General features: G+C 44.0%; 1 protein-coding gene across 4 annotated transcripts in view; it reads left to right on the top strand.

Annotated features, from left to right (window-relative positions):
• The window catches only part of Akap6 (A-kinase anchoring protein 6), a 399,217-nt gene that overhangs the window by 155,778 nt on the left and 222,840 nt on the right, over positions 1 to 20,599 (top strand). For all 4 annotated transcript variants that reach the window (XM_041658789.1, XM_041658788.1, XM_041658791.1 and 1 more), the window contains exon 5: positions 7,772 to 9,529. In XM_041658789.1, the coding sequence (XP_041514723.1) occupies positions 7,772 to 9,529 (1,758 nt within the window). The remainder of the gene's footprint in view (positions 1 to 7,771; positions 9,530 to 20,599) is intronic.

The raw sequence follows: 20,599 nt of genomic DNA, 5'->3' as shown, positions 1-20,599 counted from the left end.
ACTTGGCTATTACCTTTTTTTTGGAAAACATTCTTCAAGTTTATAAGGCTCGTGTAAGATTAAGGCACTTCTTACCAAGTGATGTAGGATTCACTAACTTATTGGTGTTTTGGTGGCTGCTGAATTAGCAACCCCACGAAACAAATCTGCACCTATTTTAAACATGTTGTACTCCTACTGATTTTGTTCAAAATAAATTCCAAATAAAGATGCCATTGCAGAAAACCCGTGCTGGCTTTAGAAGTCTGCGGGAATCCAGGTCTGCTGTGTTTTCCTCGACGTCTGCCAGCCTCCACCTGCAGTTAGAGCTCCTGGCTGTTGTGGCTGGAGCCATGAGGCAAAAGTAGGGGCTGTGCTGGCTTTCTGATGCAATGGCTTCCCAAGTCCCAGGGGCTCTCAGGTGCGACTCTCATGGCTGTGGGAGACTCCAGGCTCCAGCTGACCGTCTTTCCTGGAAACCGACCACCTGTGAACATATGTGCAGATGGAAATCAGGGATGAGGGGTACTTGTCTGCACTCGAAAGACATCATTCTTCAGATCGTCTCTGTCTACTGCTGGGAGGGACATGAAAACTGATTCAAAGAAATTAATTTTATATATTGATTTGCTAAGTATAAGTGAGTTGTTCACCAGATCTTTGTTATAGGAATTTGAAGATACAGCAGTGAATTTATCTCTATTGTTTTATGGATTATAATTTGCATTTGACCTTGTAACATTCATGAAATGGAAACTCACACAAAATGGGGAAAAAGCAAATGAAGCTAAGTGCTAATAGCTAACATTTTCCTGACGACGTTGTGCGATTGCCTCACGAAGTATCCATTATGATTCTTATGAGGAATACTAAAAATGTATTTCTAAATCTTATTTGAAGCAGTTTGGTGCATTTTTATATTTGAGGACAGTTTTGGAATTATTGTCGAGAGACAAGAACACATAGCGTGTAGGGTGGAGCACAGAGGCCTTTTCGCCGCTGCTTTGTGGGTGTCTACGCGGATCAGGTTCTGCCTGCTCTCACCCTTCAGGAACACGTTCTAATCCCATTTGTTCATGACCCCAGAGAACCAAGGGATGTTTCTATTTTTGCCAGCGTTCCAGAACTGAGAAAAGGGCAGGAAATTCAGATAACAGTCTCAGAATGCATTCAGTGGTGGGAGATTCATAGGAAGAAAACAAAATTGTAAAACTATACACAATAAAGCGAAACACTGATAAACTAGAACCCATCCAAGGAAGGGGATTCATTTTCAGAATCCGTTTGAATTTCAGAGCCACACAGAAGGGGGAAGAGTGAGCTTGGAAGACGAGAAAGTGGCAAGTTCTAATTACTTGAATCTTCTTCTCTATTTGAATATTGAGTAGACCATATATAATAAACAAAATGGCAGGTATGTGGTTAAAATCAAACAAACCAAGCAACTAAACAAATGTGTAAAAACAGCTCTTTGAAGTAAAGCTCAAACTGTACACATTGTACAAAGGCCCTTGTTACCAGCTGGTTTCTATCGAGACAAAGTACCACCAGCCTGTGAGCTGCGTAAGGACCAGCTCTTCCACGGCATGACGGTCCTATCACTGTATGCAAATGTCTGTAGATTAAATGAAGCAACTTAAAGCAGATAACCACTGCTATTGGTGTAGAAGGAGGGGGTATTACATTAGATGGGTGAACTGGGAGTCAGTCAAAGTGATTGTCTGATTTATAATTTCAATCTGCAGAAAATGAAAATTATTAAGAATTATTATGCGGTTGAATGATGTTGAAAGATTTTTTGTATATTTCCCCACCATCCATGAGAATGAAGTTTGCTTCACTTTCCCTATTATACCCACTCTTTCTCGTCCACGGTTGCTCTCTGGAACTCAACTAGAATCACAGTCCCTAGTGACAAAGATGAAAGGGCCATTGGTCTGAGGGTAAGGGTGTGGGTAGGTAAGAGGACTGTGATTTTGTACGACAGAGATATGGATTATTGTGTAGTGAGATTGTAGCATCTAGAGAAGAGAGGAGGGGCAGTGCTGAATTGGGGGACAAAGGTGATGGGTGCTGACCAGCCAAGGGCTCTGATATGCCAGTGGAACTTATTAACAGGAGCAGCTACTGAGTTAGCACTGCTGCAGCTCCAGCCGCTGACAAATGCTAATATAGTACCGAGAAGAGATGTAAGAGCATCTGGGCCTAGTTAACTTAATTACAGGCAAGAAACAAAGCCTGGTTTCTGTCCAAATTCGAAAAGACGCAAGTGAGGCTCCTTGAAGCAGATGATAAGATTGAAGCCAATAATAAAGCAAATGAATCACCACTTACGTACAGCACATCCTTCATTCAAGAGCAGCCTCCTGACATGGGGTGTATCTGAGGAGAGGCATTGCTGGGCAGCTTGGACACAGCCCTCATTACCAACAGTATGGGCGATACTTCTGGGTTCTAACTGTGGGAAAACCATCCCTGGGTTCCAAGACTCATTGTTTACAATATGTCCGTGATGTGGCAGGAACCAGCAGAACTAAATGGGTGGCCCTTCCTGAGCAGACTTGAAATAATTGAGCTCATCAGTCATCTGTATGAGAAACTTCAGGGAACTTATTTCCCCTTAAAATTGCCTCTGCAGGGTCGACAGTATATATATATATATATATATATATATATATATATATATATTATATAGCAATAAACCTAGCCTAACATGGGCCAGGCCATTGGTTCAGTCCCCAACATGAAACCCTCCTCTCCTAGCAAAAGGCCACTGCATAGTAAAACCTAAACTGGTTTTATTGTTCTCTTGTTGCTGTTCAACCTCTCTCACCCCTGCCCCCAATGCTAGAGATTAAGTTCAGGTCTTCAAGAATTCTGAGATAGTATCCCACCCCTGGATTCCGTTCCCCATCCCAAGATGATGCTGTTTCTGCTTGATGATCTTTTTTGAGGGATAGATTTTTTCCATTTAAAAATTCAATAATAATAATATAAGTGCTTTTGAATATGTTTTTCTAAATCAAGCCAGTAACTGGCTGGAGTTCCCCCAAAGTTTACAAAGGTTTCATACTCTGTTCTCTTAAATGAAGTGATTTATTTATCTATCATATATTTTTTAACATACTCATGTCCAATTATTTATTGAACATCTACTGTTCAAGATTTTGAAGACTAAATATACTCCTGGCCTTCCCTGTTTGTGCAAAAACAGGTGGTTGATGCTTTCAATATCTAGTTATTGCCTAAACTCTGAAATTTATTCATTATAACAATAAAATTTTAACCTCAAAGTCTTGTAGGACAGTAAGTATAATAAAAAAAACAATAGAAATTATATTCCTAATTCCTACTAGTTGACAGTTTAAAAGGCCTTACAGAATGGCTTAGGAACATAACCATAATTTAAATAGCTTTTAATATAATATTTTATTAATTCTTTGAGAATTACTGCAATATGTTTTGATCATATTCAACTTCCACTCCTCCCCTTAACTCCTACCAGATTCACACCCCTACCCCCTTCAACTTCTTCTTGTTTCTCTCTAAATATAGCCCATCAAGTCCAATCTCTGTTGCCCACATACTCCTGGTGTGGGGCCATCCACTCGAGTGTGTCAGCCTACTGGAGGCCATACTCTTAAAGAAAAATAGTTTTTTCTTCTTTCCCAGCTGTCAATAGCTCCTCAGCTGGGGATGAGGACCTATGAGTCCTTCTCCATTCTTTGCTGGAATCTTGTGAGGATGTCATGTGGATTTGCACAGATGTGAGGATGTTGTGCAAGGATGCATGGCTGTGCAGATGTTATGAGGAAATGCACAGGTGTGCAGATGTCATGCAGGTGTGCACAGATGTGTGGATGTCATGCAGGTATGCACAGATGTGTGGATGTTATGCAGATATGCACAGATGTGTGGATGTCATGCAGGTGTGCACAGATGTGTGGATGTTGTACGGGAATGCACAGATGTGTGGATGCCATGCAGGTATGCACAGATGTGTGGATGTCATGTATGGATGCACAGCTGTGTGGATGTTGTGCGGGGATGCATGAGCGTTAGTTCATGAAAGCACTGGTCCTGGTATATCTGTATGATGCTGTTTTCCCCCAGTCTTCCCAGACCTCTGGCTCCTTCGATCTTTCTGCCCTTCTCTTTTACATTAGTCCCAGAACCTCAGAGAGGGGGTGATATAGAAGTCCCATTTGTGTTGTTTTGGGGGTCTCCAGGATACCTCTGACCAACAACGTGGGTGGAGGTACCTTATATCTGGCACTGGGTTTTTTATTTGGCAAACTATAATTCCTGGGAGGAGCATTATGCCCCTGCATAGGGTAAATCCAATTAAACTCTCTCTTTTATATATAAAATATGAATTGTATCTTTATAGAAGAGAAATTCTTCAGTAATGGCCAGCAAAATCAAACAATTTTTAAAAATCTCCCCTTAAATTGTGAGATTTATTCTCTTAAAAGCTGCAAACTGTAACTTTTGTTTGTCTGACTCATCCCTGGGTAGTTTGGGTTTCTGGCAGGAAGCCTCGATGCCACACACAACTCCACTTAGCTCGTTTTTGTTGAGGTTGGAGGTTAATCTTCAACCCTTGTTCAGGTGCTTTAGTTGTAGAGGTGACTGTGCTTCCTCCTCAATATGCTTCATTACTAGGAGGAATGATATCCATAGCAACAGAGGCAGCATCCACGGGGCACTTCCCATGCACAGACTCTCGTGCCGTGGATTCAACTCCCTTAAGTCTCTATCTCTGTGGCACCACTTAGCATTTTTCTTTGACTTCTTCTCTCTTCCTCCCTCCCTCCCTCCCTCCCTCCCTCCTTCCTTCCTTCTATTCTTTCCTGGAGGGGGGGGTCGGTTCTAGACATGGTTTCTCTGTTTAAAAGTCCTGGAATTCTCTGTGTAGCCCAGGCTGGCCTCAAGCTCACAGAGATCCTACATGCTGGGATTAAAAGTATGTACCACTGCTGTCTGGAAATTTCTTTTCTTTTCAACTTTTTAGTGTGTGTGTATGTATGTATGTGTGTGTGTAACTGTGTGTGTATGTGTGTAGTGTGTGTATGTGTGTGTGTATTGTGTAGTGTGTGTGTGTGTAGTGTGTGTGTGTAGTGTGTGTGTGTGTAGTGTGTGTGTGTAGTGTGTGTGTGTAACTGTGTGTTTGCATCTGTGCCATAGCATGCATGTGGAGGTCAGAGGACTCCGTTCAGGATTTGGTTTTCTCTTTCTCCCATGTGTGTTCCTGGGTTCATACTGAGTTGTCAGCCTTGGTAGCAAGCATATTTACACACTAAGTCCTCCCCCTGCCCATCATTTCCATTTGATAGATGAAGGAATTGAGAATTAGCATCCTCAAGCTGCTGGCCTGACTCACAGAGCTAATTAGTGTTAGAGTGAGAATCTGACTCTGGAACTTAGTGAGTTTATTCATTATGTCAAGTCTCCATAACCAGGGGAAGAAGCTCCACACAGGTGTCAAGTGACCACAGAATCTCACCATATTGTTCATGCAGCAGGTATGTCTTTCTCTGCACATGTCTCTATGATGCAGAGGCCCTGGTCAGATAATGTTTTCTGTGAGTGACAGTCTCATGATGCTTTTATACAACGGGAGAAATAAGTTAGATGAATAAATTCAATACTAATGAGTTACTATTTCCCATTGAGATGTGCAGTTAAATGAAAGTTAGCATGGACTTGAGAGCTTTCTATGATTGATTCTGACTGAGGTGAGAGGCTAAAATCTTGATGAAGTAAAAACGTTAGCTATTATCTAAGGGGTAAAGAAGAGTCTGATATTTGAGATAAAGTTGTAGACAGCATTGCAAAGTCCCAATGCAGGAGGGAACCTGGCATGTTCAGAAACCGAAAAAGAGACGCTGTTGTAGGATGCCATGGTGGGGGGAAATGGCATGGGTGGGAGAGAGAGAGAGAGAGAGAGAGAGAGAGCGAGCGCTTTTCATATCCTGCCTTCAAACACAGTTTGGGCTTGGGGCAGGGGCTGGGAAGGTACCCCATGCCTGGCACTGGGAGTTTGAACTGGGAGAGAATTAACAGAATGGATTTGTAATTTATAAAGTCCCTCTGCTGTCAGCTTAAAGTAGCAATCAAAGTTAGAATTTGACTTCAGGTCAGACAGACTCAGCACAAGGCCTAGGCTGGTACTTAGTCACCAGGCCATAGTGACTTAGTTTTTTTTCTTTTTGATGAAATATACCCAAGGAAAATTGTGCAGACCTCAGAAGAAAGTGGTCAGGGTTAAATGAAGGAGCAACAGTAGGAAGCAGCCACCCCCACTTGGAAGGAGGAAGCCCAGGCCTAGGAAAGATCATTTACTATAATTATTGTTTTATCTGGATATTTTAGAGTAAGTGCTGGGATTGGGAGATAGAAAGGAGGAGAAGAACTGAAGGGAGCGAACAGTCCAGAGACAAAATGAACACTCGGATAATAAACACCACGAGTCATAAGGAAGCCAGGTCTCAGGATGACCGGGCAGAAGGGACACGGGCCCAACAGTTAGATGAGGGTCTGGCGTTATTGCTTCTAGTCCAGTGCCCCTGCTAAGGCAACAGGAATCACCTTTACACTCTTGCTTCATATGCTTAGGGCCTAGACCAGGATGTCCTTCAGCTTGGTAAGCAGAATCCAGTTTGTATGCTACATCATCAATGAAAAAACCTTCTTGTTTGTTGTGTGGTATAGAAACTACGTTTGCAATGAGGAAAAAAAACCCCTCAATTTCACAATTAAAGAATAAAAATACTTATAATGCTGTTATTAGTGTGGATGAATTTCAAATCCTATTGGCCCACGTGGAATCATAGATAATAACCAGGAAGGGACCGCTAGCAATTGAGATGCAGTGTTGAGAGCAGGAGGAGGGAGAGATATTGCAGAGGAGGGGAGGGGTGGGGGCGATGAGGTTTGAACACTAACGTTCTCAAGCGTGAGCTGAGTGTAGCTTTAAAAGGTGAGGCCAGATAGAAACTGCTCTTAAACAGTCCCTGTTACATTTTAAAACACTTTCCTGTGATTTGTGCACGAATGTTTGACATTACGGGATTAATACAGTTTGTTATTCTACTTAAAATCGTTCTTGACTTAGCCACTGTGGTAGGTGCTGGAATGGGGGCACAAACAAAGGAAGCCCAAACCCCCAGAGGTTTATAAAAATTCTACTTTTGTGTTACTTTCTTCTTCTTCTTCTCCTTCTCCTTCTCCTTCTCCTTCTTCTTCTTCTTCTTCAGAAATGTGCTTTTTACTTAAGATTTTAGTTAAAAAAAACGTGTATAAAGACAGGCTTTGCAGTGTGATCCTGGCTCTTCAGGAGGCCACAGCAGAGGGATTGACAGTTTACACCTGACAAGTTCAGTGTGGGTTCGAGACCAGCACCAGCAACTTAGCAAGCGAGAGTGAAGGACAAGCTGGGGACAGAGGGTGACAGTGGAGCCGCGGGTACCTAGCATCCTAGTCCCGTCCCCAGAGCCACGCACAGCAAACAACACCTGAAGGGCTTTGGAAACCATTAATGTTCTGTTTTAAAAAGAAAAGACACAGTGGGAAGGTTGGGGTTGGTCTCCACCATCCCTCAGACTCTACACCTCACGTTAAATTCTGGGTACTTAAAGGCAGATACTGTGTATAAAGCAAAGTGATTGGTGTGCCTTTCTATGGGCCAGTCTCAAGCAAGCACATCTGGTTCCTATTTCACATGGAATACAGATGATATATATATTATCGGTAATGCCCTTACTGACACGGTTGCTCTTGTGTGTTCCAGGGCCGGCTTGATTCTCTTACAGAAGTGGATGACTCAGGGCAGCTAACTATCAAGTGTTCGCAGAATTACTTGTCTCTGGACTGTGGTATCACTGCATTTGAACTGTCGGACTTCAGTCCGAGTGAGGATCTGCTTGGCGGCCTGGGTGACATGACCTCTAGCCAGGCCAAAACGAAACCTTTTGACTCCTGGAGCTACAGCGAGATGGAAAAGGAGTTCCCGGAACTTATCCGAAGTGTTGGGTTGCTTACCGTGGCCGCTGACCCTGTCCCTTCCAGCTGTGAGGCAGCCAGTGAGGATGCACCTCAAGAGCCTCTTTCAGAAGAGAATAAAGGTGAGCAGGAGGAACACAGTGCTTCAACATCTGGAGAGCAGCCGGGCTCAACGTCAGGGATGCCGTCCTTAGGAGACGCGCTGACAAACGCGGCGGAACACCCTTCCGAGACCGCAAAGCAAGACCCCAGTTCCTCCCCACAGCTGGGTGCAAAGAAAACCCAGTCTGTTCCTTGTGAAATTATGACTCCCAAGAGATCCATCCGCGATTGCTTTAATTATAACGAGGACTCTCCCACACAGCCCACGCGGCCCAAAAGAGGGCTTTTTCTCAAAGAAACTTGCATGAGTGAGCGGAAAGGCAGGGACGGCAAGAGGCAGCTGGTTGACCTGAATCCAGAGTTGAGCAGAAGCACTCCTTCCCTGGTGGACCCCCCTGACAGATCTAAACTCTGCTTAATATTACAGTCTTCCTACCCCAGCAGCCCTTCGGCTGCCAGCCAGTCCTATGAATGCTTGCACAAGGTGGGGATTGGCAATCTTGAAAACATAGTCAGAAGTCATATTAAAGAAATTTCTTCCAGTTTGGGAAGGCTTACTGACTGCCATAAAGAGAAATCTCGACTGAAAAAACCACACAAGACCTTGACAGAGGTGCCTCTGTGCCGAACCTCTAAAAGAGGAACTGGTTCGGGAACGCAAGCCCAAACCACCAAGGGCTCAGCAGTGCCGAGCATGGTGCCTCCTGGGGCTCCCAAAGACACGGTGAGACCAGAAACGGATTCTGCCTCAACATCCTCCTTCGAGCTGCCCCATCAGAGAAACTGGAGCCGGCTCTTGCCAGCGCAGTCGGAGGTCTCCAGCTCACCCCCTCGCAGTCATAGCAGTGAGTCCTCTGTTGGGTCCGATAGCAGCAGAGCTCCAGGTCCTCTTCTTTCAGAGAGTGAATGCCGAAAAGATGGCTCCCCTGCTCCAAGTCACATCACCCAGAGCAGTCAGGAGGAGGAGGCCTGGTACGGCTCCGATGAATACCTAGCGCTACCGTCCCACCTGAAACAGACAGAGGTGCTGGCCCTGAAGCTGGAATCTCTCACCAAGCTTTTGCCTCCGAAACCCAGAGAGACGGTCCAGAACATCGACGACTGGGAACTGTCCGAAATGAACTCTGACTCGGAAATCTATCCAACATACCACAGTAGGAGAAAGCACACAAGGCTAGGCAGGGTGTCCCCAAGCTCATCCAGTGACATAGCTTCTTCTCTCGGAGAGAGCATTGAATCCGGGCCCCTGAGTGACATTCTTTCTGACGAGGACTTATGCGTGCCCCTCTCCTGCATGAAAAAATACACGGATGAGAAATCAGAGAGGCCTTCGTCCTCTGAGAAGAACGAGAGCCATTCTGCTACAAAATCAGCTTTAATTCAGAAGCTCATGCAAGATATCCGACACCAAGACAACTATGAAGCCATATGGGAAAGAATAGAGGTAAGCTTGGCTTTACTAGTGGTTTCTTGCCCGAGTTTCAGAAATAATGCTGGAAAGATTGCATTCTCCAATCCCCACTGCATTCTCAAATATGGTAACAATTTTTTCTTCTTCAAAGAAAGACATGGAAAAGATACACGACCCCCACCTTTAGGCATTTTGTCCATCCCAAGGGTCTGGTCAGTATAGTCACTGCCTGCTGCAGAATTCTGTTGGTACTGCTCAAACTGAACGGGGTTCCTGATGAACCATGGGCTGATGCCATTGGTCGAAAACAGCTTCTAACATGTATATCCAAGGGTCTCCGGATGGAGTATCACAGTTACCTTCAGCACTTTTAAATCTCTTTTCTTAGCCCTAGAATGGCTCCCGTGTCTCTAGTACCTCCCACTGGAAAGACCAAACATGTCCATCTTACTGTTTTTTTTTCTACTCCTCTTCCTTTGGGGGACCTCTGGGTTGTTTCTAAGCTGTTTCTCATATGTATTATCCAAGAGAATCTGGGAAAAGAAATTTAACTTGGGGTAAATCTCTACTTTTGGAAGGAATTATTGGATGTGGTAGAACCTTTGAAGGCAGTCATCAAAACTCCATAATATAAGTTACGATTTTGTTCTTTAAGAGGCATCTAGATCAAAAGGGTTCGCTTTCTCTAGAACTCTGTTGGAAGCAGATCCAGTTAATTTGATCATTATTTAATTTTTAATCGACGTATAAATGTCCATACCTTGGAAAATTTGTTCAGTACTTTATCTGGGGTAAAAATCTGCCAGGTACACTTCCAAGCCCGTATCAGCCGTTATGCAAAGAGGGCAGATCACACGTGATCATTCCTCTTTACGTGGATGGAAACATGTCTGGCGAGCCTATGTTTGCTCTCCACGCTAAACTGGTTGGGTCGACAGACATACCAACTCATCAACGCCTTTCCCAGGAAAGCTAAGCCACAAACCTCTGTCTTGGTTCTTCAGTTGCTTTCACTGCTGTGGCGGTAGAGACTGGAATGTCTCCTACAGGAAGACCAATAGCAGTGGAGAACCAGTGTCAGAGCCATCCGGATTTAGAAGAGAATGTCCCTGTAACCCCTGGGTCCACTCGGACACTTCCCTCATTCTTTGACGTATGTTTACTGTTGAACACTGTTCAGGGGCCACTATAAGGCTAGGCACTGTTAATGGCACACATGGACAGAATAACTTACAGAAAAAAAAACTAAGTTCATAAAATAAAATTAGCATAAATATAGACTAGTAATGTTTCAAACAATTGTTACCTCAAGTATCGACATGTCCAATCCTCCTCACAATCTTAACATTAATTACAAGGGGGTTAACTAATTGGGATAATATAGACAAGAAGAGCCGGACTGAGAGACACCAGGCGGTCTTCTCTGGAGCCCACACTACTGTCTACGTGTTCCTGTGCCCCTCCTGTATTGTAATAGAGGCTATCCGTATTCTTGCCTGGAAATGCTGTACACAGTAGGTGGAGATGATATGGCATCTCCAGAAATTCTCACGAAGTCCTAACCCTTGTGTCGAGCATCGAATGGCATGCAGGACTTAGACCTGTAGAAGTCTAGGACGTGTACACCAAGCTGCAGGGGTCAGAATGGGATGAACTTGGCCATGGAGATGCACAGAGCCTTCCTAGCTGGAAAGTCTATGGTCAGAAAGTGGAAGTTTCCACACTTAAAGTTGACCTTATGCTGCAAGGCTCATCACAAAACCATTAGGTTTTATTAAAAGGAAAATTCGCTTTGTAGTGTACTTTTGCTCTTCAGAAACCCACTCTTGTTGGCTTATTTTTGAGATTGTAATTTAATTACAAGTCTCCCTTCCTGTCCCTCTCTCCCAAATCTCTCATATACCCCTTCCCACTCTCCATCAATTCCTGGCCTCTTTTTTCATTGATTGTTGTTTTTTTTTTTTTTTTTTTTTTTTTTTTTTTTATTTTTTTTTTTTTTTTTATTTTTTTTAATTTATTTATTTATTAAGGATTTCTGCCTCGTCCCCACAACCGCTTCCCATTTCCCTCCCCCTCCCCCGATCAATTCCCCCTCCCTCATCTGCTCGAAGAGCAATCAGGGTTCCCTGACCTGTGGGAAGCCCAAGGACTGCCCACCTCTATCCAGGTCTCCTAAGGTGAGCATCCAAACTGCCTAGGCTCCCACAAAGCCAGTACGTGCAGTAGGATCAAAAACCCACTGCAATTGTTCTTGAATTCTCAGTATTCCTCATTGTCCGCTATGTTCAGCTAGTCCGGATTTATCCCATGTTTTTTCAGACCTAGGCCAGCTGGCCTTGGTGAGATCCCAATAGAACATCCCCATTGTCTTAGTGTGTGGGTGCACCCCTCGTGGTCCTGAGTTCCTTGCTCGTGCTCCGTCTCCTTCTGATCCCAGTTTTACTCGGTTGCCTGTAGTTCTGTGTGAAAGGCTTAGGCCTCATGGCCTTTTCCCTGTCCATTTTGGAAACCCATTTTTTTAAATAGGCAGAGTATTTACATGGTTGAAGAACATAGACATTAAAAATTACCCAGCATATCTCTCCTTCCTGTCCCTATATCCAGTCTTGGGTTCTGCCCTGCCCTGAGGTAACTGTTATCTACAGGCTTAGGTCCTTCAAGAAATTCTTGTTCTAATGGAAGGAATACTTTATAAACTAGTCACACCCTTTCCTTCTGCACACATTGAAGCTCCGTTCTGTTTGTTAGTATTTCATGGCCTTCATAGGAAGCTTGAGGGAATTTTTCTCAACTCCCCATGATTTGCTGAGAGCCTATGGGATAGGTAAGTTGATTGAGAGTTTCAGGTTTGAGGGTCTGCTGCTCAGTGAGCTTTCAACATAAAATTAAAAGAGAAAAATTAAATCAAGTTACCAAAGTGGCTTTTTTCTCATAATGCATGACATAGAATAAAAATGATGAGGAGACGTTAGGGAAGGGAGTGGCCAAAGCAGATGGACTTTAACATAGGTTAAAAATTAACCAAGTGTAACGTCTGGATCTGTATGGTGTAACTAACCTTAGGGTTAGCTCTGGCCTGAAGGGTGATTCTAGCCCAAGCCTGTTTATTCTTACTGTTGTTGCTTTGCTTTATTTTGTTCCATTTCTTCTTTGAAGTGCTGAGCAATCAAACCTAGGACCTCATACATGCTAGGCCAGTGCTCAGCCGCTCAATTATTCCTAGCCTGTTTGTAAAGTCATGCTTTATGGGAACACAGCTATCCTTTGTTTTTTTTTTTTTTGTTTTTTGTTTTTTTTTTTGTCTATGGATGCTTTTGCTCTGCAACGATAGACTTGAGGAGTTGTGACAGAAAATATATAGCCTGTAAAGAAGGAAGCATTTCCTGTCTAGTCCTTTGTGGGGCAAAGTTCCTAGCCTCTGCTCTTGACGAGGAGAAAGACAGGAAGCCACTTCTGAGTCACATGTATTATATGTTCATTTCTGCAGTAGAGCCTTTCATTTCATTTATGCCATGACCCTGTGGAACACCTCTCCCATCTTACAGATGATGATTCTGAGGATCAAATGCAAATGGTGGGCCTAAGGTCAGAAGATTGACTGCTACCTGTAAGGGCTGGAATCCAGTTGAAATGCTAGATAAAGGGACTTTGTTTTATCGGTGAGATAAAGTGAAATGCCAAGGATTTCAGACAGTAATCATACATATAGATTAGAAATTTATTTATTAGATCCACAGAAGCACTCCTGGGTTCATAAATGGACAGTGGATGATTTTCATGACTGCTTGGGAAACAGTCACTTGTCTAGCAGGGGCTGGGGGAGGTGAGATTCTTGGATCTACTGTAACAGCTGAGTGATTCCCAGAAGAGCAGCCCTGGGTGGCGTCGCAGTGACGTCCTGATAAGCATTCTGTGCTGTCGTCCAAGGTCCAAGGTCCGCTTCTTACACCCCGAGGCTCGGGATGGATGGCGCTGTCCTGGAGAACGCACCTTTCAGTTGGACGTCTGCACATCTTAGATAGGTCCCATTCTCCACACGGACACAAATGTCTTCAAACAGCAGATTGTGGTATCTCGGCTATAGTTAAATGGCTCAGCTGTTGTTCTGTCTTGTTCGGGAAGGCATCTATAAACCAGTTTTAAGAACTTTGCTTGCCAGCTGGGGATGTCATCGCTTGTAAATTATTTTGGATCCAGGGCAGCAAATACCAGTTCAGTGCTTGCTCTTGGTCACTGGGCTGCATGAAATTGTCACCCTGTCTGCACAAGGGAAGCTGTCATTGTGCTCCGAGATGGAGCTGGGAAGCAGTGGGTTGAGCGTCTTGTGGGTGTCGGAGAGTGGATTTAGGTGGCGCTGGCTTTAACACTGATTTCCCACAGTAAGATGGGCACAGACAGACGAGAGTGGATTTAGGTGACGCTGGCTTTAACACTGATTTCCCACAGTAAGATGGGCACAGACAGACCAGTCCGTTCGAACTTCATTTTGGGTATGTGCTATTACATCCATGACAACACCCTGATGGTGGCCATCATAGTGTAGCCATTTTGTTGTCTTTCCTTTCTGGTTTCCCTTTGTTGTGGCTATGCAAACCACACAACGGAAGTTGCTGTTTTAACCATTCGTATGCAGTTCAGTAGTGTTGGGTGAAACAGCTCTTGAGAGCGTTTTCCTCTCGCAAATCTGAAACTCTGCAGAGGTTCTCAGCCCTGCTAATGCTGTGGCCCTGTAATATGGTTCCTCGTGCTGTCCCAACAATGCAGCTTAAGGAAGAGGGATTTGTTTGGGTGCACCCTTAGAAGATGGGACACAGTCCATGACGGCAGGGAAGGCACAGCAACAGGCAGCTTTGTGGCGGGGGGTCATGTGACAGGGACTCTTTTTCAGATCTCAACAGAGCAGGGTGCAGACTGGGAGTTGGATGTGTAGAATTAGATCATCGTCAGGACCCACCCCAGACACTCATATCCTGCAGCAAGGAAGGCTCTACCTCCTAAACGCTGCATGACCAAAGCAGCCATCAGCTGGTGAACAGGAGCCTACGGGGCCATTTCACACGGAAGCTGTAACAGCAACCCACTGGCTCTCATGTTAGTGAGAACAGACACTCCTAGGTGTTGGAGGTGATGTCTAGTAAGAAGGCACAGGGACATGCTGGCACTGGGTTCTGCTTCTCCCTGCTGTTCCGTTCAATGATTGTCTTGCACTAGCTTCTTCCTCCCACTGTTCCAGTGTCCCTCATGTCGTCCCTTGTCTCTGCATTTACTCTCTTCTTTCCGCCTTCTCTCTCCTTCCTGCTTCTTCACTCTTCTGGGCCTAGTGTTCATTCCGGCTTCTGAGAAGGGAAGTGTGAGAGGCAGTCAGCTTTCTTCTATAGATGTGAAAGTTTCACTGATTTCAACTGCTCAGAGGGTCCGGATCACAAGGGCATGTCAGAAATGGACCTGTGCGTGTTTCCTGCTGGGAGAGGAAATGTGTGTTGTCCCTGCTGTTTAGAACAGCTCCTTAAAAGGACGGGGGCTTCAAAGTAGGAAGAAAGGGGCCAGAGAGGGAATGCAAATGCCAAGTGTTTGCACAGCAAAGCTACGAAAGAATCTGTTTAATGAATACTGGGGTAACTGAATGAACGAGTGAATGTTTCACTAAATTTAAACTTCTTCTAGGCGAGGGCTGCAGACTAAACTGACTCTAAGAGACCAGGTGGGTGAGCTAAAGCGGCCGTATAGGATGTATAGAAGCGATATGTAGGATATATAAATAAATATAAATAAATGCATAAACCAGCAGACTTATACAACTGGAGTCTCCACGACACGTGTGCGGGCAGCCCCTTCCAGCTTCAGATGGCATTTGCACAGGAATGTGGCCTTGTATGGCAAGAAATTTGAAAAAAAAAAGTAGGAAACCTACATTTTATGTGACATCTCCCAGTTTTTAAGTCTGAATCTGAGCGGTCTTTAAACAGACCCAGCAAACACATTCATGGGAAAAGATTTGGCTTCAAGTCACTCACCTGTAATCTTTGATGGGAAACTGCTTAGGATTTTTGGCACATAGGGTCGGTGGCTTCTAAAAAGTAATCTGGCCCTGGTTTGGGGGAAGCCTCTAAGCACTTGGTTTTCAGCTGTGGCTGCTCATTATAAACCCTGGAGGTCATTCCAAACATCCCTGTGTCAGGCTTCGCCCCAGGGCAATCAAGCCAGAATCTGATGGTGGGTGCTTGCCCTGCAAGACTGGAGACCAAGATGGCTCAGTGGGAAAGGGTGCTTGCCATTCAAGTCTGGAGACCTGAGTTTGATCCCTGGGACCCACTAACGGAGCGGGGAGAGAATCCATTCCATAAACTGTCCTCTGACCCCTATGTTCATATTGTGGCACACACATATACACACAATAGGAATTTTTTTTTAAAAAAAAGTATTATAGTTCTTCAAGTAGCCGCAGTGTCTGGCTAAGTTGGAAAATAAACCTTTAAGCTGTTTTGGAATTTTCTCTTCCTTCCTTCCTTCCTTCCTTTTTCCCAGTAGGCTAGTTATGTTACCACATCACTGTGTCTATAAAGACAATTTGTTATGTTTTTGTGTCTGTTTTAAAATAAGAAAGAGGGGAAAGAGCTGACTGCAGATCTTAAGTGGAAATTTGGGGGGTGGGATGAGATGTAAGGAGTTAATGAATGGCCCCCTGGGACCACATGAAGTTAGGTTACACAGTAAATGTCATCTTAAATGCCGATCCTGGGGCCGTAATCCAAGTTGAGAAGTCTAAGTCAACACAATGGTTTTAAAGATAAGCCCACAAAATTCTCATTAGAGATAATAACAGGTCTTCAGTGTGATGCATTTGTAGCAAGGCCACGAGGGCAAAGCAGTTGTGCATTAACAGTGCTGATAGATTTGTCGAGTGTGTCAAGGTCATTGTTCAAGGTTGGCTGAGAAGAACCGCAGATTACAAACAAATTCCTTCTTGCTTACCCATGAGGAATGCATCTGTGCAGACTCGGGTTTCTGCAGAACTTCCTATGGGCCTTGACGGTCTATTAGTGATGACTTTGCGCCACCGTGAGGCAATATGAGGCACTGCAACTGGTTCTCTCGTTTCTCTTCACAAATTTAAACATGAAGATGAAAATATCAAGGGGTGTGTGTGTGTGTGTGTGTGTGTGTGTGTGTGTGTGTGTGTGAGTTTGGTATGGAAGGGCTGTGATTTGGCAACAGTCTCAGGTAAAAATATGGCTACAAAATGCATTTGGTGTTCAGGTTCACATTTTAAAGACATTTTTAAATTTGGAGAGGAGATAGGGAAATAGTTGGAAAGGGGAGAGGAGGAAGGAGGGAGGGAGGGAGAGCAAGCTGCAGTACATTTGCTGATGTCAGGAGACAGCAGGCAACTACAGTCTCTCCTCCCCTGCTATGGCAGGGTCTCTTCTCTGCCTTTCTCTGCACTCCAGGTTAGCTGGCCTACGTGCTTTGGTGTGGCATTGCTGGCTCTACCCACTAGCTCATCATACGAGCACTGTGATTATGGACATGATAGCATCTCCAGTTTTTGGCGCTGTTTCTGGGGATTGAACTCAGGTCATCAGGAGTGCACAGCAAACGTCTATCCATTAACCCATCTTGCAGACCCAAATGCTTAGGACATCAGAGAATTCTTCTCTCCTACTTCAATATGAAGGAATAACTTTTCATCGCTCTGGTGCTTTAGAAGGAGACAGTTGCAAATCAAAATCTCGACCTTTTTTGCATACTTGTAACATTTCAGCAAGGATACTAAATAGTCAGTCCTTCCATGCCTTATCACATTTAACTGATAAAGTGTATAAATTGTCTCTTTTATTAATTAATAAAGGACAGGAGAGCTACTGGAAGGTGCGTGTTTGGTTTTCATTCACAGCCCGCATCTTAATTATGGGCACTTAAGTCTCTAAAAGTTTACTGTATAAGTTTTGTGTTTTTTTTGCTTGATTTTATTTCTTGAGATAGAGTCTAACTTTGTAGCCCACGTTGGCCTAGAACTTACTCTGTAGCCCAAGTTGATCTCAAACTTGCGATCTTGCTGGCTTAACCTCCTGAGTGTTGAGCTTACAGGTGCGAGCCACTGAGATTGGATGAACTTTGCAGTTTTGAGATAGGGTATATTTTTGTTACACCATTGTATTGATTATTTTATGAAATTCTAAATAGTAAAGGCTACATGAATGCTATTATGATTTTCCCCTATAAATCTAGAGAATTGGCATCACTTATATTGAACAAAACTAGAATAAATACTTTTGGTCCCTTGTCTCAATTTTGAAAAATAAACAATAACCAAATTTCACTGATTGGCCTAAGTATATTTCTTAGGTCTGGAATTTTGTATAAGGTTGGCTGGGAGAAACAAGGAAGCCACTCGTTCTGGGTCAAGCATTCATTGGGATGTGTCACTTCAACATGGCTAACTCTGTCACATATGATTATGGAGGAATTTCTCTTAGAAAATCTCAGTGGTAGTATGTGAGAGCTAGGCTGTGACATTAGCAAGCTTGGACGTGTGAAACTATTCACGATGCGTTCTTGGCGCTATAACATGACGAGGAACAGACATCCAGGAGGAATCGGGGTCTGAAACAGACATCTGGGAGGAATCGGGGTCTGAAACAGACATCTGGGAGGAATGGGGCCTGAAACAGACATTTGGGAGGAATCAGGCCTGGCTATAATTTATAAGATGCCCAGAGAGGGACCAATGGTGACAGTAAGAAAGTGACTGGCCTAGTAAGCATTAGACGTGGGTTAATATGAATGTGTGTCAAATAAGGTCAGGTAAATGCATCGTACTGCAAACCTTCATCTCGGCAGACCCGCCTTTGTGCTGCCCGTCAGGACTGTTGTTTGCCCTCTGTTCATGCGAGGTAAGGAAAATCATTCCTAAAGTGAGGGTTCTGTGTCAAGGTCACTCATGAAGTCAGCCCCTGTCTGAGCCTGAGGTTCTTGCCGTCCAAAGCTGATGGGCTGGGAACATTCCCGTGAATAAAAGCTTCCACGAGGAAAGATGCTTCTCTTAAGTCAGGCCTGGGTGTTTTCCATTCCTCAGGCCGAAGGATGAAGATGTTGGCTTCCATCCCAGGAAGCTGGTGGCTCGGTCCGGTTCCCACAAGAAGCACTGACCTTCATGCGTTAGCTAGGAGTGAAGGAAGTGACTCTATTTTATTCTTTCTTGAATGAGTTAAGAAAATCTTATTGGCAAAGTATCACTTAGAGGTGATGTTCTGACTTGACTTTCTGGAGACTCCTCAGAATCACTTGCGTGGGTGCTTGTGCATGTGTGCATGTGTGTGTGTGAGAGAGAGGGAAGGGAGGGAAGGAGGGAGAGGGAGAAAGAAAGCAAGAGAGCAAGAGAGGTATATCACAATTTACAATTTGACACTGTAGCCTTTTCTTCCTCTCTGACTCCCAAATTAAAGACAACATAGTTGACGACACATTTTTGCTATTATTTCCTTATTTTCTGGAGCACAGAGATTTGTATTTCTAGCTACAAAATAAACATTTAGATTTAAATTTCCATTTGCAATGAAAAGTTTCAGTAAAGCTATTTTCCTTGTCCGAGCCTCACTCACTCCAAGTGTCATACCACTTGGTGCATTGTGTTTAAGAGACTACTGACCAAGGTCTGTCTGATGAGGTGTAGGACCTGTAAGAAATCGCGCTGTGCCCGGATCTTCTGCTGACACAATCTTCCTGGGAAATCAGCAGATGAAGAATTCCTGTAAGAGTCCTGCTTCATATATAAAAAAGAAGACCACAGAAGCATGGGAGACAGGACTTTATCACAAAGGGAAGTCACACTCGGTGGGGAGAGATTTGCGAGTAATGTGCTTGTGAGTGAAAGGCTTCCCTTATTCTGCATGGTGGCAAAATAAGGCCAAGAAGGAGCCACATGTCTAAACTAACTCACACTCCTGTGTTAAACTTAGCATCTGTCTTATCTGCAGTAAGTATTTTGACTTACTGCAGTTGTAGCCCTTGTAAAATAGGATTACTGCCCCCATCATATGACAATATGGCAAAAGAATCATGAGTTGAAGCCACCGAGGACAAGCCAGGGAGGCCAAAGCCATCCTGTACATATCAAGACACTATCTCAGAAGAGCACCTCCAAAATGAAATAGGTACATGGTGTAAGGCCGTGATAACCAATGTGCTTAAAGTGTCTAAAGAGCCCAACGTGTTACTTAACACCATTTTTCCCCACTTCCTCCTCCACCCATGAGTTGCCAAGGTCTCTTTGAAGTCAGCTTCCTACCTGGTCCCCCCCCCCATATTGTTCACGTCTACCCCTCCCACATCTTGGGACCTATCATGGCTAACCCTAGTTTCCTATACCCATTCTTTGTGAAGCTCTGGGCCTCCTGCCCTGAAGGATGATGTTTATGTTGTATTAGAGCTGATTTTCTCCTAAATGGTCCAATAATTTTAGGTAATGCACTTCTCCGTCATCTTAGGAAGTTTATGTTGAGGAATTTATGCAATGACTATGTGTTCAGAAAAATATAAGCAGCATTCTAGTTTTTAACACTGCCACACAGCAACCTTATAAATCATATGAACTTACTTATTTGTAAGTATGAATATTTATACTATATTTATAATTATATACTAATAAATAATTCCCACAGTAAATTTAACCAGGAGGAGGGTGATTATACTATATCATGCACGGAAAGGGGTAAGGCTTCCAATAGGTTTAGAAGTGTCCATCAAACTCCTGATGAATAAAGACCAAAAGAAATGATCAAGAAAAGATGCTGAAAAAAAATCACAATAAACTGGAATGATTCTTAGGAGATGAACATTTAAGGTGGATCTCGAAGGACAGGTACAGTAAGTAAATTGAGTGTGTAGAAAAAAGATCCGTTCCCTGTTAAACTATAAGGAAGAGGGTGAGCCGTACAGAAGAGAGGAGGAATGAATGCCTCTCGGTTTGGTGGTCTCGTTTGAGAGCCAGTGCCAAGTCCAGGCCAAGTCCAGGCAGAGCATCTTGCATCCAGCTTCCACAGCATCCAGCGTCCTCCCCGTCACTCATGATCAGCGCTAACCTCCGTGTGGCAGCTGCTGGCT

Source organism: Microtus oregoni, unplaced genomic scaffold (genome assembly GCF_018167655.1).
Source record: "Microtus oregoni isolate MIOR12 unplaced genomic scaffold, Mior012 000009F_ref0000495, whole genome shotgun sequence".
Lineage (NCBI taxonomy): Eukaryota > Metazoa > Chordata > Mammalia > Rodentia > Cricetidae > Microtus > Microtus oregoni.
The sequence above is the reverse complement of the archived record's forward strand: the minus strand, read 5'-3'. Positions and strand labels throughout refer to the sequence as shown.